Here is a 19,874-nt window from a genome sequence, read left to right as displayed (position 1 = left end):
ATGCCACACTTAAACAAAAAGCTCATCTCACGTCATTGACAAATACCGTCACATCCCATAATTCCAGGCTGTGACCATTACCCATAATTCCATGCAAGAACCAAAGCCACAACGTGATGTCAATGACGGATGGTCCTTCGAGGAAAATTCCAAACATTCCATACTCTAAACTTCACCGAATTCCGTACTAAAACGATTACCCACTATGCTACATGTGAATAAAACTTGATGGCATCGACAACTGAGGTCAAAAGACAAGATCCCAGAATTCCATACTAAAACCAATAAAAAAAATTCTACACTTGAACCAAAGACACAATGTGACGTCAGTTACGGATTTCTCTCAGGGAAATTCCAAGAATTCCATACTCATGACGTCACTTATCTAATCACACAATCACCCACTGATCTTATTAGCCAATGACGTCACAAATCCTTGATGTTGATCTTATTCATAGCGACAGGTATACTACTATCATTCTACAAGAACAATTTGGCTTTTGTCAAAATCATAGCACCATCCAAGACAACACACTGGTTCTGTATTCCTTGACATCGCAAAGGCCTTTGACAAAATTTGGCACTATGGGCTGCTGTATAAACTTATTATTTCTAACTTTCATGGACCATTCTTCGCAGCATTGACAATTCATCGTGGGAAAATTGATCTCAAAGAAATTCATCCAAAGGAAAATTTATGCAAGGAAAATTCATCGCGTTTGAAAATTGCGACAGGAAAATTAAACACAGGGAAAATTCAGCGGAGGGAAAATCATCGCAGTAAAAGTTTGCTGAAAGCGTTCTTTCGCTAAAAAATTGAAGTCCGATTTTGTTTAACACGTGTTATGTAGAGGTGTGTGATATTTGATAGTAAATTGTATCTGAGAGATACTGCGAACTCCAATATCAGTATTTGTTTTTACGTTGGGCCCATATATGAGAAGTTGGCTGTTCAACCTATAGTATTTTATTACCATATATGGGTAGTTGGATGGAAGAGGAGAAACTTGTGACATTCAATTTTAAAACCTCTATATTGTATTCCTTGGAAAATAGATCAGAGGGAAGACTGTTCCACAGTATAGCAGTAGCAGGGATAAAGGATGAACAAAAGAAACTTGTTTTGTGGGTTTCAAGTTGTACTGTAAAAGAATGTTGGGTGGTGGCTGTATGTGTTCCAACGGGCTTAGTACAGAGTGGGGGAGTTATTGATGCTGTTTCAGATGAACATTTTCTATGGAATATTTATAGAATATACAAATTGCAGAGACTAAACGTCTGTGTGAAAGTGGGGGGAGTGAGTTGGTAAGAGATGGATCATTTATCGCTCTAATTGCTCTCCTCTGTAATGAGTCAAGCATTTTGAAGGAGCGTTTGGAGGCCCCACTCCAAATGGGAGAACAGTATTTGATAGCTGGATGGATTTGTGATTTGTGCAGAGGTTAACAGTTGTTTTGAGATGAAGTAACGTGTTGAGCAAAAGAGAAAGCCTAGTTTTCTGGAAGCTGAGGATGCAATGGTTGTGATGTGTTTATGCCAGGAGAGACTGATGTCAAGGAATTCCGAGAAGATAAATTTCTTCTTGTCTGGGAATTTGTGTGTTATCAAAAATAATACTGGGGGGAAATGATTCTTTTTTGTGGGAAATAAGACAGAATTGAGTTTTACTAGCGCTGAAGTTGACGAGGTTATCTGAGCCTTCATTGGAGGATGTCTTGGAGGTCGAATTAAGGGAAGTTGTGGTTGATGTTCTGTGGGTTAAAGTGAGTTGTGTAGGGTAAGGTTTATCAAATGAAGGGGAGGAGTGCAATGTGCTGTCATCTGCAAAACTGTGTATTGTGTTGGAGGTCAACTGAAGTAGGGCATTGATATACAGAAGGATGAGGGTCGGTGAGAGAACTGAACCTTTTGGGACCCCGGCATTAGTTGGATGGTGGGAGGATCGGGAATCCATTTACCATCATACACATTGTGTGTGTGTGTGTGTGTGTGTGTGTGTGTGTGTGTGTGTGTGTGTGTGTGTGTGTGTGTGTGTGTGTGTGTGTGTGTGTGTGTGTGTGTGTGTGTGTGTGTGTGTGTGTGTGTGTGTGTCCAGACGGGAAGCTTGTAATCCATCTGCAGAAGTCCTGAAACAGTCCAAATGATAAAAGTTTGCTTAGTAAGCCTTTGTGCCAGACCCGGTCAAAGGCTTTAGAGATATCAAGTGCAACTACGTAGGATTCACCAAATTTTTCCATAGCATATATCCAGAGATGGATAATATATGAAAGCCTGTCACCTATTGATCATCATCGAGGGAATCCATACTGTTGGTCAGTTAATAGCTGGGTACCTTCAAGGTAGACTAGGAGTTGAGAATTGATGGTTTTCCTCCATCACTTTAGATAGGATTGAAGTGAGTGAGATAGGGCAGTAGTTAGATGGCAGTGATTTGTCATTCTGTTTAGGAATGGGTTGAATATAGGCCAATTTCCAGGCTTTGTGATATATACACCAGTGGATTGAGAGGGTATGTACAGACGGCATAGGACAGGAGTCAGTTCTACTTCACAGACCTTCAGGACAATTGGAGAAATGCCATCAGGGCCAGGAGTTTTTCTTCATGCCGATGAGGATTACTTTCGTGATCTGGGGATACAGTATTGGTTTAGTTTTTTATTTATTTATTTATTTATTTGACGCTGAAAATGGCTAGGAAAAAATGTCGACAGGATAATCTCAGATGTTGAAGAGATTTAGCCAATGCTACTCTAGTCCGATGATAAGAATGATAGAGTCCAATGCAAAGTGAAAGTGATATTTGACAGTAAATTGTATCTGAGAGATACCGCGAACTCCGATGTCGGTATAGTTTTGTTTTAGTTTTTTTTTTTTTCAATAATTTTGGATTGTAACTTGAAAATAAATAAACCATCATGTATTATATTTGCAGCGTTTTTTTTTTTAAGTTTTATCTCATTTCAGCACATACTAGTAATGAATGTGTCTCTCGGATATACGCGACCTAAACTGTAATTTTTTCGACCGCTACTTTCGCAGGGTTAATATCCCAATTGGCCCGGACATACATATAGGTCCAGCAAATCCTGGATACGAGTCACACCTGTTGAAAAAAAATGGATATCAAGTGGATTTGACTGTCATATCCATTAGAAGGTGGGATAATCCTTCACGCTGACGAGAACATTTAACCAGTAACACTTAATATAAAAAATTATTACCTACAAGTTACATTTATTTTTGCTACTTGTTTTGTCGTATAATTATAATTTTTAATGTCAGTTCAAATAAGAGATCCTTTCACATTTCTTCACTTAAGATTGTATCACTCTGGAGAACAATGCCGCTATCATTTTTTTTTTTTTGCTAATTATCTTAATCCCTAATACATTTGATTTTTCCAGAACTGGATTGAAGATAATTATATTTTTCAAACATTTATTTTATAAATTCATAAAAATCCGAATCTTAAAACAAATACACCCGCCATCTGTTACAAATTGTTTTCTTTATTCATAATCTTAGCCGAAGGTTACTTCACAGATTGCGTAATGGTTCGCTATTTTACGATATTTTATAGATAATCGTACGAAAATCTTGAATCATATCACATAATGTATAATATGTATAAGGCAATCTGTAGTTCTTTGCACTTCAACTTTCTTGGTTTCCTGGAATCGCTCATTACATATTGAAATGAACGGCTATTTTGAAGACAACTGTTATGTACATATTTTCTGCTAATTTTGATATTATGCGGCAATTTTGAAGTAGCGGTACTTTCCCTACAGTATCTTTCGAAACATAATAATAGAATTAAAATTGTATTTCGTCTTTGATAGTTCACACAAACAAATACTGCTAGGTAACATGTGTTCACCTTCTTTTTGCTTGAATTTACTTTATTTTTCCCAAGTAATTGTACCAGATAATTTTTAATATTTTAAAAGTTATCTGGTACAATACTCAAATTAAATTGTGATTATTACAAATGAGAAAAGTTTGCATATTTTCTCATTTATATTATTTCCTGATAAATATAAATCATTAAATGATATGATATTGATAAAATGAATGTTTTAAAAAACAGTGTCATCATACAAAAGCAATATCAGAATAAAATTTTTGAAAAATATTTTTTAAAAGAAATAGTCTTCAACATTTTTCTTATATGGGAAAATGTTTTTATTCACATATATCCGCGATGAATTTATGTGCAATGAATTTTCCTCACGATTAAATTTCCAGCGATGAATAGTCTCCGCGATGAATTGTCGGCGATCAATTTTCCAGGATGAATTGTCGGTGATGAACTATCCCGACACGTTTGTAACATGCCATTGAAGATTATACAATTAATCAAACTGTATCTCATAAACAGAAAGATGCAGGTCAAGATAAATGGAACAGTATCAACTTAACGTCGAATTTTGGCTGGAGTACCACAAGGATCCTTACTGGCCCCGATTCTGTTTTCAATCTACATGGCAGATAACCCGCATACGCCATGTAGATTGAAAACAGAATCGGAAAATTTAACCAAAAAAACTTGAAGATAGCATTTTAACCACCTTCACTGCCATTATGGATCAAATACGCATCGTCATACGCTTCGTATCCAACATATATTTCAATATAATATGAATGGTATTACAATTTTAATATGCACTTCGCATCCATGATAACCTTGACGTGTATAGATGTCTTGGCGAGTAGCGCGGTTTAAGCTAGAAAAATGGTTCTCAGACTGGAAACTGCAAGTAAACCCTCAAAAAAGTGTAGCCATACTCTTCACTAGAAGATTAGCATCTCCCAAATGGGTACATCGTTCTATTTGATACCAAAATTTCATGAGCCAAAATACCTCTTAATACTACTAGACTGAAGATTGTGCTTCAACTACCACGTTACGAACACTGGGCAAAAGTATCTAAAGCTATTGCTCAACTCTACCCCTTGATTAATAGACACAGAAAATTAAACAGACGGAACAAACTGCTACTCTATGAGATGCCAATTCGTCCTATCATTACATATGCCTCTCCAGCTTGGAGTTATATCCCCAAAGTTAATATACTTGAATTGCAATAAGTGTAAAACAAATGTTCGCGAATGATACTAAATGCTACACGATTCGTCAGAAATGTTCAGATTCAGCAGACACCAATATCCCATATAACTTCTCTTTCAATCCCATATAACTTCGATGTTAGGGGGAGTTAAATGCTCATAAATTTTTTCCATCGTTGTTTCCTACGTAACAATGAAGAAATTTCTCAGACAACGGGGAGTCTAAAATGCGTTAAGACCCTATGCAACAGTAATGTTTCTTGTTCTAGTTAACGTAGTCCTAATATATTTTCAATAATATATTATTGAAATATATTTTCAATAGGAACAATAAATGTAAAGTAATATTAATATCTCAAAACTCGTCTAATAGAATTTAGAATAAATTTTGGAAAACATAATATTCAATCAAACACTGTTCAATGGAGTTATGAATGTTAAGATAACTGTATCAGATGTTGCAGGTCAAACGCTAACGGTTACGATACGACTTTGAATTAGGATTGAAAACTAACAGCATTTTGATGATGTAGGAAAAGTGTTAATCATACTGCTGTTACACCTACATCAGCAATGAGTTTTACGAACTAATGAATAATTATATGGTAAGTACTACCACGTGTGTTCGACAGTAACTTCGATTTTTGTGGGAAGGTGTTCTGTTCATTTTCAACATAAGAATCAATTCTTTCTTTGCTGTTAAATAAAAAAATAATAAGCACATTTTTAGTTATACATCAAGAAATAAGTGATTCTTCTATATCGTTTTTATAATTTTTTTAAAGATAAAAATTAACAGTGTTGACGATGTGATATTATTTTACTTTGTATTATTTTACAACTTTAAATAGAATTATGAAGATGAGATGTCGTATTACAGAATATTAAGAATGTTTTCTCATATTCAGTTTCAGAAGCATTTTCAACTGACAAAAAAAAAATCACTCTTCATATTAACTTTTGTTACAAAGTGATCACCTTCCAGTTTAAAACAACTTACCAATATAGTTAATAACGCCGATGCGTTTGCAATCTATTCTAGCGTAGCGCTAGCGTAGAGTTGTTTGCTTTGTTAATAATAACACATTCAGCGAACATGAGAGATGTCACAGAGAAAAGTGTTTGTAACTCCCACTTAGATGCGATATTTATGACTCAAGGTACTAGTAATGGTGTTGTTCTTTTCCGAAAAATAAAACGCCATTAACTCATGCAAAAGACACTGTAAAAAGAAACTTAAGCCTTTGTAAAAAAGAAGAAATAGCTATTGCATCTGGAAAGTGATTTATAAGGATCACGAAGAAAGAGTTTTAAGCTCATATTTCAAAGAGAGAGAGAGAGTTCTTCGGAATGAATGACAAGGAGACGGCGTCGAGTAGTTGAACAATGCACTGCTATTGATGTCGACAAAATGAGTTAAACGAGGCACACTTCATATCATTAGCATCTAATGATACGTGTTAAAAGGTACTGCAGATTTCTATGTGAAGACAACACCACTGGGTCACAGAGGCGTTCGCTATGCATACATAAAAATGAAAACAAAGAAGAGAAACTGCATCATTCACTTACTCTACCATCCCTATTTTGTCATTCAAAAATATTCCAAGTTTCAAACAGGTTTCAAAATCTTTTCTGATGTTTCTTTAGCTTATTATTGCATATAATTCCCAAACTTACTTATAATGGTAAGTGATTATTGAAGTGATTTTTGTGTGCTTTTTAGTATTTCGTGTTCTAACAACATAGAGCGTTTTGGTTAAAAGCAATATTTATTACTTTGCTAGTGGGAAAAATTGACATTTGACATTTATGACTTTAGGGGTGAAGCAAGATGCTTTTCATATTCCCCGCTATCTGTTGTGGTTACAGTGACGGTAAAATTTATGAGCAGTTTGCTCTCCCTGAATGGGCATGGAGATTATGCATCGCTAAAGGAGGCTAATATAGCTTTTGGTCTTATATATTTGAATATGTCCGTTGGATCATATGCTGCAGCTTGTTGAACCAAATCGTTGGGATGTGTGGACTTTTTTAGGAAAAACTTGGATGCTAGGGATTGCAGAAAAGAGAAAATATAGGGAATATTTCTGTCTCTATGAAGTTGATTGTTTCTAAAATACCACGGGGTGTTCAGAATCATTCTCAAGCACTTGTTCTGCACTCGCTGTATTTTGATAATGTTAGCATTAGAGGTGTGGCTCCAGGCCGGAGAGGCATAGGTGATTATAGGACGAATTATCATCTGATATAGTTGCAATTTGATTCTGTTGCTGAGCTTGCTATTTCTATTAATTAGCGGATAGATCTGAGCAATGGTATTAGATGCCTTTCTGCACGCAGACTTAGTGTGCTGATTGAAAGATAGCTTTTTGTCGAGAATCACACCCAGGTAATTTGTTTCTGTCTGCCAGGGGAGACATTGACCTTTTTGAGAAAAGAACAGCTGAGCTTTTCTGGGGGTTGACTTCCAATCTCCACTTAGAGAACAAACCCTTCAGCTTTAGAATGTTTTCTTGAAGCTTTCTGGTAATGAAATGGGGTTTGAGAGATCTGTTTCGTATTGCTGTATTGTCTGCATACAGGGCCAAAATGGAAGTTATCGGATTGTGTGGGATGTCTGACATATATAGAGAACAGCAATGGAGCCAGTAGAGATCCCTGCGGCACTCCAGCAAAGATGTGGCTCTGGAAGGATGTAGAACCGCTGATTTTTACTTGCATTGATCTATTCTGAAGATATGAATGGATTAAGTGAACCATTTTAGTGAGATACCGGCTCAGATAAGTTTATGCAGGAGTCCAAAATGCCAGATTTTGTCAAATGCTTTGGATAAGTCTAGGAAAACATCTCCTGTACACTCGCATCAGTTGCAGCTGGTGGTGATGTATTCCACAATTTCTCTGTATTTGCTGGTAGTACTATGGTGTTGCCGAAAACCAAACTGTTCTTTAGGAAGGATGTTCATTTACTGAGGTTTGGAGTCGTAAGAGGATGACCTTCTCTGCAACCTTACCCAGATTTGAGATAAGACTGATTGGACGATAATTTTGCGGTAGGTGTGGGTCTTTGCCTGGCTTATGTTTAGTAATTACGTCATCACGTTTCCAGGTGGAAGGAAAATAGTGAAATCTTAAAATTGCATTTATTATATTGACAATTGACAATTGACATTTATTCTTTAAGGGTGAAGCAAAATGCTTTTCATATTCCCCGCTATAATGTCGTGGTTACAGTGAGGGTAAAATTTACGAGCAGTTTGCTCGCCCTGAATGGGCATGGAGATTATGTATCGCTATAGGAGGCTAATATAGTTTTTGGTCTTCTATATTTAAATATAGTTTTTGTCCGTTGGCTCGTATGCTGCAGCTTGGTGAACCAAATCGTTGGGATGCGTGGACGTCTTTAGAAAAAATTTGGAAGCTAAGGATTGTAGACAAGAGAGAATATAGGGAATATTTGTGTCTCTGTGGAGTTGACTGTTTCTAACATACCATGGGGCGTTCAAAATCATTCTCAAGCACTTGTTCTGCACTCGCTGTATCTTAATAATGTTAGTATTAGAGGTGTGGCTCCAGGCTGGAGAGGCATAGGTGATTATAGGACGAATCGTCATCTGGTATAGCTGCAATTTGATTCTGTTGCTGAGTTTGCTATTTCTATTAATTATCGGGTAGATCTGAGCTATGGCTTTCGATGCTTTTGCACATGCAGACTTGATATATTGGTTGAAAGATAACTTTTTGTCGAGAATCACACCCAGGTAATTTGTTTCTTTCTGCCAGGGAATTTTAGTATTGAATGGTAATACATCTCCTGCAGGAGACATTGGCCTTTTTGAGAAGAGAACCGCTGAGCTTTTCAGGGGATTGACTTCCAATCTCCACTTGGAGCATTTATTATACTGGTCAGGTCTCACAACAGAGTTTATATTTATGAGATTTATGAATTGGTGTCACATTTTTAATAATTGTTTCCATGAAAATTTTCAACTTTCTTGCAAACAGCGTCTAATTTTCATAATGTAGTTTAATATAATTTAAAGTTTTATAAGCATTTTAAAATATATATGTGAAAAACCCTGCAAAATTGCAACTGTGGTCTGTAATAACTTCATTTCGACATTACTTATGAAAGAATTATTATATTGTACTTGTTTAGTTAAACATTTTTCGGTTTGCTTTAATTCTTGGGATAATTATTCTATTCTATTATGGAAATAGGATAATTATCTTATCCTTTATTGGAAAGGATAAGATGGAAAGAAGATAGAATTCTGGAAAGAAGATAGAATTCTGACAATGATATAATAACAAAATCTGGAAAGAGAGAGAGGAATGATTTTTGTACTGTTGAAAAACTGTTCACCACAGAGAAAGGAGGCTTTAACGATATTAAACTTTTTCTCTATAGTAATGTATGCCAGATCCATCACGGCAACAATCTTCCTTCCCAGTTAATGGCTATAAGTTTCAGTTAAAAGTTGTTCTCTATAATTTTGGTAACAACAGTATTTGATTATAAAATAGTATTTTAATAATAATTTTATTTTTTAATATTTTTATAATACACCTATAATTTTTTGTATACCTACATTTTTTAATATGTAGCATATCATTAAAAATTATGAAATTAATAATTCCTTTATGATCTATGTAGTTTCATTACTCAACTTTGTGGTGAAATATTCACTGACTTGTTTCTCATGTTAATGCTTTATGTAGAAATGAAGAGAAAGTACTTATATTAGCAAAACCGTGCTAACGTGTAGACTCCCTTAACTCACAAATTAACATTCGAGATACATCAAAAAACCAAAAAAAAAAAAAAACAGAATTCATAACCAATACTTTTGAAAATTAGTAACTTTCAAATAAAGATTCTAAACGCAATCTTTCCCTTCTAAATTTACAGCGATGGAGCATTGTGGTCTTTTTCCAGTTGATTCTATGGGCCGTTTCCAAAGAATGGTCTGCAAAGTCCTGATTGACAATACTCAAGAATGTAGATGTCGTGTATATGTTCTAGCATGCGGATAGTAGCTGATCTTCCTGTGTTCTTGAAGTACCAATTTGCAAGAACAAGGAACTCTATACTCTGTATTCACCTGAAACTTAGAGGTGGAGAGGAGGGAGTTTGTCTTTAATAGAGCGGATAAGTGTGGTCGGTTTTAACTGGGACTTGTAACTTGTGCAAAGGCTGCATTTCTTTAAGATTCTGGCTATATTTTCTGATGTGCCTGAAACATAAGAGATGATGAAAGCATCACTGAAATCTTTCTGAAGAGAAGGTCGTGGATTAGAGAAGGAGATTAATTATTTTTTATACTGAGGAAACTGAGGCCCTTAGATAAAAAAAAATGCGGTGTATATTATTTGAGTTCTGCCGCGAAGGAGTCCTCACTGGAACAAAGGTTATAGGCTATATTAGTTAGCATTTGAATGATACCATATTGCTGAGAAGGGGGGAAATTTTATGAATGTATTTACCTGTGTGAGTGGGTTTCCTGTATACCGAAGCGGACTGGTTGTCGTTTGGTAGGCGCAACTAAAATATCTAGAAAGGCTAGACTGTTATTAGCTTTCTTTCTAATAGTAAATTGGATTCTAGAGTGAAGACTATTAATTGACATAGGAAAGAGTGTAATGTGTCTTGGCCATGAGTCCAAATAAAACAGACATCATTCAGATATCTTGACCAGATAGAAAGGGGTTGAGTCAAGAGTTTATTTTTCAAAATCTTCCATAAGAAAATTGGCAAAATTTTATGCTTCCAGGAGAAATATCTGGAATGGATGGCAAAGGAAAAGAGAATTTTAATATCAAGAGGAAAAAAAAAACATTTTAAATGCAATAAAGTGTAAGTACGTGAACAGTTCGCTACTACCAACACAGTCATAAGCTCATTACAGTCTGTGCTCTCAGATATTTTCAACCCTGAACCTCGTTCTATTCTCTTTAATATTTAAGAAGCCCCTGCTTAAAAATAATTCTTTAAAATAAAAAATAAACATAAGAAAATGTAGAAGAGGCTTTCGGATTTCAAACCCATGCCTCACGTTCAACTTTCTCATACAGCAACATGTCGTCAAAAAGGTCATCAACATGCCGTCATTCTTAATAAATCTGCCGTTAGCGTTCTTGGTCTCGTCCACAATCCGTCTTTTTGCACCTAAAAAGTACCTGTACTGTACTTAATTTCAATTTTGGTATCCATAACTTAGCTCCAGAGATAGTTAACAACATTTGGCTTAAAGTCGTTAAGTTTTCTTCCTGGTATCTTCATTCCCTTAAGAAATCTATCATCCTGCTAACTCAGTGTCCTCAGGGAACTACGTAAAGTTAACAGCATAGTTATCAGCAGAGCAGACAAGAGAAGCACTACCTTTATCCTTAATGCCAGTGAATATATTAATAAGAAAGTGGATATCATTCTCAGAGACTACTCCACATACTGACCTTTAGATTATTATCACACTCAAATCAAGAAAGTGAAAAGCTTACTCCAAAAAGTTTCTTCCTGGCCTCCTGACATCAGAAAAGTAAAATAATAATAATAATAATAATAATAATAATAATAATAATAATAAACAGTTAAACACTTCAGTTACCGTCCTAATTCCACCCATGAAATATTGTAGATGCTATTGATTCGCCTGCTATAAATTATTAAAACAGCAAAATATATTGCCCGTCTGTCTAGTGATAACGTATCATACAAAAATCTAAAGCCATTTTAGAAATCCTAGTGAGAATGTAATTGTTAGTAATACTGATATCTTAATGAGCATTAGCATTACTTCACTGTTCATCAACATTTCTTTAAATTTCACCATATTACGATTAAAGAAATGTTTTTCGCTTGATGCCGTAGTTCTCTTTTCTTTTGAAATCCATTCCAGATATTTCTGGAATGGATTTCATTTTGAGCTATTGACTCAGCTCCTCAAACCTTCTATCTGGTTAAGATGTGTAGATAATGTGATTTCTATTTGGTCTCATGGCCCAGACACATTACACTCTTTCCACTGTTACGTCAATGTGACCTGTCCTTTTTTTAGTATACAGGAAATCCACTCACACAGCTACATACATTCAGAAGCATTCGCATCTTCTCTCTTCTCAACAGCATAGTTTCATTGAAACACTAACAAATAGAACCTTTGTTAAATGAGTCTTGGAACAGAACTTCATCCCATACACTACACCTTCTTATCTAATGAATAAAGTTTTTTTTCTGTTTTGTATTTATTTGTACATAGTCCGGACACCTTGCTCTAGAGACGAAACAAGGACAGTTTTCAATCGGCTTCAGACCTCAAATAAAGTAGGCGATGGTCACATGCAGCGCTATGAAATTCATCTCCTACCTTGTGTTCAGGGTAGGCTAACTACTCGACCAACAGACTAGCAGTTCCCATAGCATCAAAAAATAATCGATCCTCTTCGAAATTGATGACCTTTCCTTTAAAAATATTTTAGTAATGTTATCGCCCTCTCCTATTTCCGAGGCACATCAGAAAATATATCCAAAAGCTTAAAGAACTTGCACAATTTAAAGATAAACTCTCTCCTCTCCCATTTTCAAGTGTATTATACAGTTCCTGTACGTTGGCCCACTGTGAACAGACAGGAAGATCAGCTATTATCTGTATGGAAGTACATCTGCTGTAATGATTATAGTGGCCTTGCAGACCAAGTTTTGGATACAGTTCACAGAATTAATTGATAAAAGTCCATCATGTTCCATCGCAGTAAATTTGGAAACGAAAGACTGTTTATAGAATCTGTTGATGCTCTTAAAAATCAGCCTAATTTAAGTAAATACAGTTTCATAAAACTTCTCAAAATATGGGAAACATTAACACTACGAGAATCCAGTTTATATTCTATGCTACTAACAGGTGCCCATAGAGGGCGCCCCCACCTAGTTAGGATTACTCTTTCGTTCAGTGTTTCACTTTATTTTTTGCGGCATTGTGTGTATGTGTGTGTGTGTGTGTGTGTTACAAGCCTCATACTGTATTCTCTGAAGATGTCTCTGTAACTGACGCGACATATTGGAAGAATTAAATATTATCTTTAATCCTTTCTCAATGATATTTTTCACTCCACTCAACTAAAATTCTAACATGAGTTTCTTCCAGCACTTAAGCCTTAACACACGGATACTTTGTATTTCCTGAGGGGGTTTGAGTATAAAACTTTCATATCTTTCTGACAATGAGTTTATTCTTTTAGAAAAGAAGAATAAAAATCCATACGTGGATTTTTATTCACGTAAGTAAAGTGATAACAAACGAGGTTTACTCTTTGCACTCTGCCTGAATGGTGTATTATTTAAAGAGCTGCCGAGTCCTAAAAGGCATTTCTTGGTAAAAAAAAAAAAAAAAGCTAAATAATAATGATTCATAACAATGAGGTAATGACAGATAACGAAAAAGGGAAAACAACAGTAATTTTGTCTGTTTTAAAAATTTTGAATTTGAATTTAAACATTTTTATTAGAAATTTTAAAGTTTTAATTCTTAGCTAAATATAATAATTAAAAATAAAAACTAAAAACGTAACTGGGAGATTAGCACTTTTTGTCTTCCTTTAACAAAGACAAAAAGTGTTAATGTCCTTTAACAAAGACTTCCTATTACGGTGATAGTAAGACAGTATGATAGCATGTCAAAATGATGAGTTTTTATATTAGATTAGTGAAAGATAATGCGATATCAGGCACATCAATAAACATCAAAAATCAGGCTTCATGTTGAATAAAATGGAGAACGAGGAAAATTAAAATTCTTCCCTCAAAAAATAGATAAATAAACCTATGATTAATAAAATGAAATTTTCAAAAGACAAAATATAAATAACTTTATCATAACATTGTTCATGAGCTTAGTATCGAGATAAGTATGATAGTGTTTAGAGAGGGAGTCGGGCATGCGCAGAAGTTACTACAGCGCACATTACAGAGAATGTAACGTATTCCTTCCAAACCAAAGGGGAAAAAGTTGAATAAAAAATTGCTGAAATCCCAATGTAGTAAACGTGCAATACCATTTTATTGTTTTATCAAAATGGGACTTAAATATATCGGTTATTTAGGAATTTCAAATATTAGACGTAGTCACAAATATTGGTTCTACAGTTTTAGTAAATTTTGGAGGTGTCCAAACTGATGGCATAAAACCCTGTGATGATTTTACATCTCCTGTAGGAAGCAAAAATGATTTTTTTTCTTAGCATTTAAATTTTTTTTCTCAGTTTCTTTTTTCTTTCTTTCTTTTTTGGTGTTAAATTAGGTATCTGAAGTATTTCTATTTGCATCTTTTTAAATTTTCAGATTTAACAACGACATTCAAAGGCATTACTTACTTCAGTTTCAGTTGTCTTAATATAACAGGAGGGTCTGATATGATAAATCGTATGCCAAACAACGAAGTGTTAGAATAACAGTTTAATTAATTATTATTTTTTTTTATTTCAATAATAGTCATAGTCTATGAAAGGACAGAGATTCCTGTTGCGTAATATGGTTTCAGTACTACATTACTTAAATTCGTCTGTTTCATCAGTTCATTTGGCATTTAAATGTTATTAATGTTTTAAAGTTAATGTTTCAGGAACGGATTCACCTAGGCTGAATCAAATCGATACATTACTCTGAAGTAGAATACAGTAAACCCTCGATTGAATGGACTAATGGAGGCTAAGGGGTGTCCGTTAAATCGAAAGTCCGTTAAAACACGAATTTTTTAAAATTAAAATATCTGTAACATTATACTGCAATTTTATCAATATTAGCACTGTAATAACAAAAAACGGAGCCTGTGTAGCTCAGTGGATGTGGCGTTTGCACACCACCGCACTTGGCCGCACGAAGGAAGACTTGGTTTCGAGTCTAGTCGGCGACTAGAGGAAATTTTTCTAAGCCTTTTTTCGACCTGTTCCCGAGTTAGTCGATCTCTGGCACGGGCAAGCAGGTTTTTCCTCCCGGAAACTCGGGTTTTTCGTCCTGTAAACTCAAGAAAATTGACCGTAGAACCCACATTTTTTCAGACATTAAATATATTGTGTTAGGGTTAGGGACCACGAGATGGCGGCACATTTGAGCCGTCTCTCTTCACTGCGTACCGCTTAATTAGTGATAGCATTGGGCCATCTATCGCTGATTGGTACCAGTGGAGATTGAACTGCCCACTCAGTCTCCAAAAAAGTTAGATAGGGCTAAATGGCCTCGCCTACTCCCGTATACGGGAATAATAAGGCGTTAGCTGATTTTTTTTATAACAAAAATTGTTTTACACACACTTTTAGATCAGTTAATGTGAAGTTAATGTTCGATGTTGGGACGTTTGGTTTAGGTAATCCTGCTTTGAAAGAACTATCAAGTTTTTGTTTTTGAACTTTGGAATTCTGCTGTTTTTTTATAATTAACTCCCTAAAATTACGAAAATATGTGTAATAAAACTGCCGCAGAAAGTCACGCCACGCGACAAAAGAAGCAATTATAGTGTGATTGGTGTGATCACGTCCTAATCATTCTCCGAACTTTTTTTTATGAGCGGTGACTCATTTATGTCGGCTAAATTACTAAAGTATTTTTCCAACATATGATGGCCTATTCGCCAAAATGTGTTAAAACAGGATATTAATAACAAAAAATAACCTGTTAATTTAATTATAAGCAAATCTTGGTAAAAGCATTTAAAATTAACAGGCTATTAATGTTCACATGTGACATACGGACCGAAATTTTGTCCGTTAAATCCGAAGTCCGTTAATTTGAGGGTTTACTGTACATACAAAGAACAACTCATAAAAATGTGCATCAGCTTTGTGTCATTCTAGTAACACCCACTTTAGTAAGCATTTTTTAGAACTTTCTGTTTGTTCATATTTTATATATATTTATATAAATAAAATTCCGCTACAATTTATATAATAAATGAAAAAGAGTTTAAATAACTCTAAGAAATTATAATTTTTTAAATAATTTCAAATACACCCACCTTTGATATATTAATATACATAATCTACTACAGCAAAGAATAAAGTCGCTTAAAGTTTAATAATAATACATATTCAATTTAACATCATCAGTAACATCTAAACGTTTCATGTTCGTGTTTTGATTTCTAAAGCAGGGGAACAGGATTATCTAACCCTTATGCATCTGTAGTACTAACGCGTGAAGTGTTATAATATGTCATAAGTTGGAACTGATATTTAAAAAATTGAACTAAATCGGAGCATATCACTTTTCCGACAATCTCAGTGCACGAAAATGGAGACATCAGTCTTCATTTTCTCATAGAAGAAAAAATGGAAAATGACTTCTCATAGAAGAGAAATCATTTATGACTTTTTTTTTTTGTTAGAAACACAACAGTCGGAAAATAAAAGAGCTCAAGATAAGAAATAAAAAAAATCTTTTATGTGGAAGTGATGCTTGAATGGCAAACGAAGATGAAAGTTACATAGAAGCGAAATGGACAAAGCGAAGCATTCTGTACAAAGCCAGACAAAATAACAGGGGTCAAACTTTAAAAAAAGGTCATTGACTACAGATTAATAAAAAAAAAACCGTCTGTAATAGATCATTCGCTTTCCCCCATCGACAACCTGTTGATGCACAGGAAGAAGAAAATGTCGGGGGGGGGGGCATGATCAGTGGCTCATATTTTATGTATAAACAGCAGAAAAATTTAAGACATAATATAGCAGTATTCTCAAATATTCCTAAATAAGTTGCACTTATCTCCTTCCACTGCTCCTTTTTAATGAGATTAAAAAAAAATCTGTGGTACACTGTTGGGGTTTAACAATTACTCATTTATCACTCCCTTAAAAATCCTAACCATCCCTATTAATTTTGTAATTAAAGGCAATTAACCATCGCTGTTATCATAATTACTTGCGCTCCCTAGATGTTTTTGAATGCTTCTAGCTAGCTTTTAAATACTTTCTGCAATCCCCTACCGCAAATCAGTTGGATTTTATGAAATTATGTAATAATGTATTAAGACTTTTATAAAGAAATCCATGCTATATTGGGAAGGAAATTATCTCGATGCAATTAAAATTTTCATTAAAAGGAATTATGGTCATACCTGTGACTAAGCACAAATTAAGAACTATTCAGTCTCCAGCGTACTTTTTTTAAAAGACCATTTAAGTAATGCGTGATTAGCAATATAATAAACGAAATTAAAAAGGTAAAATATTTTTAAAATAACTGTGTGCGCTTTTTTTTTTTTTTCAAATATGGTACTTGATCACATAAAGTGAATTTGTTGAAAAGAAATGGAATAATGTCAAGTGTACACCATAAACATAAAAGATATTACTGAGGTATTTTTGTAAGTTCGTAGGTTGGTTATGAACATATGATGAACAAACTCGCATAACTTACATCTTCATAGTCACTTCCAATACCAAGGCAATTCACAGAAGATAAAATAAATGTGTGACGTAGAGAAAATAAATATCTTACTTAGCCTTATGGGGATTTTTTTTGGAATGAGTCTCTCTTTTTGTGTGTGTATTCATTACATCGTCCGCTCGGTTAGCCTAGTAGTTGTGCGCTTCGCGACCATATGGCTGGGGAAGGAGTGTTCTAGGTTCGATTCCAGTCGGAGACGGGAGGATCTTAAGAATCTCGTTCATATTACTATCATTTTCTATTGTTTCTTTTTTTCCTATTATACGATCTAATTTCATGTTTCATCCGTCTGCGTATAGTTTTACAAATTTCCAAATATTCTATTTTATTGGTCTCATTCAAATCTCTTTTCATATCTCTTCTTTTATTCATCATATGTAAGGTATCCTGTCTTGGTTTTTCCTCTTTTTGGTGCCTTTATACACCTACTAGCACACAACTGAAGAGATATTTTGTTAAGAGATATTTTGTTTTATTCATTAGCATCACCGTTCCCATTTTTTATTGATCCATACTTTTGCCCTTACTAGTCTGTGGTCACTTTCTGTTTTGAATCTATTAAGCACTTGGGTATTATTTATTGGACAAACCATATTTCATTATGGTTTGTAAATTTGGACTTCTCCAAGTCCATTTAGGTTCATTTTCTTCTTGAAAATGCTGTTCATAATAAAAAGGTTATTTTCTTCTGCGAATTCAATAAGATTTTCTTCTCTTTCATTCCTCCATTCAAATCCAAATTTACCGATGGAGTTCAGATGGCATCTCTGCTTAGTCTTGGCATTAAATTCACCCATTATAATTATGTAGAATCCTTCAGAATTATTTAATGAGAATTCTAATATTTCATAGAAGTCTTCTATCTCTTCATCGGGATGATCCATGGTTGGGACATATATTTGTATAATTTTCAGTTGGTATCTTTTATTTATGAAGAGACTTCAGCTATTATTGATGTTATTTTATTAACAAACGGGACATCGTCCTTGATTGTTTTATTTATTAGGAATCCTACCCCATCAGTTCAGTTTCTTTCGTATTCACAGTAGTAGAGTAGATATCCATCTTTTAATTGCATGAGAGTTTCTTCTTTTCTTCTTATCTCTGAAAGGCCCACAACGTTCCATTTTATATGATCCAATTCCTTCATCAGTTCTTCCAATCTACCATCATCCCGTAGAGATCTGCAGTTATATATTCCTACTAATATCCTTCTGGCACTCTGCATTGTAGGTGGTCTCATTGTAGACAGTGGAGATTGTAGCATACTTTTCGACCTAGACCCTCTGCCTAAGTTCAGGACGCGTGCCTTTTTATGTTGGGCGATGGACGAGTTATAATCCCAACACTTTATAAATGTGTATGTATGTAAATAATTTTTCGGAGCAAAAGGAAATGTCAAAACACTAACCATTAAGCATAAATGGTCTTCCAAAGAAGATACTTCTCTCTTTAATACGTATAGACGGATTAGCATGCTTTACAGATTCAGTTCTGAGCAGGATTGATTCTCTGATTAATAACAGCATTGCTGATATTGAAAGGATTGATGACAAATGTGATACCATTCTAAGATAGATTTTGTTAATAGAAATGTTCTGTAGTACTTTCTGTGTGCATAAATAAATTCTGTTTTCTGACACCTGGAAAAAAAACACTAAATGGCATTACCAAAAACACTAGAAAGGTAACTGAGGTAAGAGAAAACTGATGATGTGTAATCATATAGATAAATATAGTATACGACAACTAAGTATAATATGAAAGGAAAATGACAGACGCCTTACAGAAAAAATAAAAATTAGAATATTCAACTGTGGCAGAAAAAAAAAGTGCGCTTCTTTTTCAATATATACTACCTACCAATAATTATCCGGACACATAAAAAACCGTCTACAGATAGTAGAAAGCAGTAGCTCATCGTAGCAGTTGAATACAGGTGTTGTGGCGACAGGACCTGAACTCAGTGACTTCGAGAGTGGTGTCATTGTGAGCTGTCAAATTGTTGGCATGTCCATACCTGCCACTGTCGCTCATTCATTGCATTTTACTGCTATTAAAATATGCGAACCGCTTTATTTGTTATGTTATTATTGTTTGAAATATCTTATGGAACTACCATTCACACGTCTCATGTTCGCATTTATTTTCAAAATGTTTGTAAAATATAATTGCTGATTTCTATTTGGTGTATCTGTATTATTTCATGTTATGCAATAAATATTATTTATAATGAATAAGGTATTCATAAAAGTTGAGATTTATTTAATTTTATAAAATATTTTATGAATATTTTTATTACAAATTTTAATTTGGTTAAATTTACAATTGAAAAGTAATTCTATAGGCGATTTCTCTTCAT

General features: G+C 34.4%; 1 protein-coding gene across 1 annotated transcript in view; it reads left to right on the top strand.

Moving 5' to 3' along the window:
• The window catches only part of LOC150096311 (zinc finger MYM-type protein 6-like), a 53,976-nt gene extending 39,456 nt beyond the window's left edge, over nt 1–14,520 (top strand). The window contains exon 2 of the mRNA XM_090409030.1: nt 14,411–14,520. Within this exon, the coding sequence (XP_090265156.1) occupies nt 14,411–14,520 (110 nt within the window). The remainder of the gene's footprint in view (nt 1–14,410) is intronic.
• Nucleotides 14,521–19,874: the final 5,354 nt, after the last annotated feature.

Source organism: Typopeltis vanoorti, chromosome 19, assembly GCF_054136105.1.
Source record: "Typopeltis vanoorti isolate ZY-2024b chromosome 19, IOZ_Tvanoo_1.0, whole genome shotgun sequence".
In the NCBI taxonomy this organism is placed as follows: domain Eukaryota; kingdom Metazoa; phylum Arthropoda; class Arachnida; order Uropygi; family Thelyphonidae; genus Typopeltis; species Typopeltis vanoorti.
Note: the sequence above shows the minus strand (reverse complement) of the source record. Positions and strands in the feature narration are given on the sequence as shown.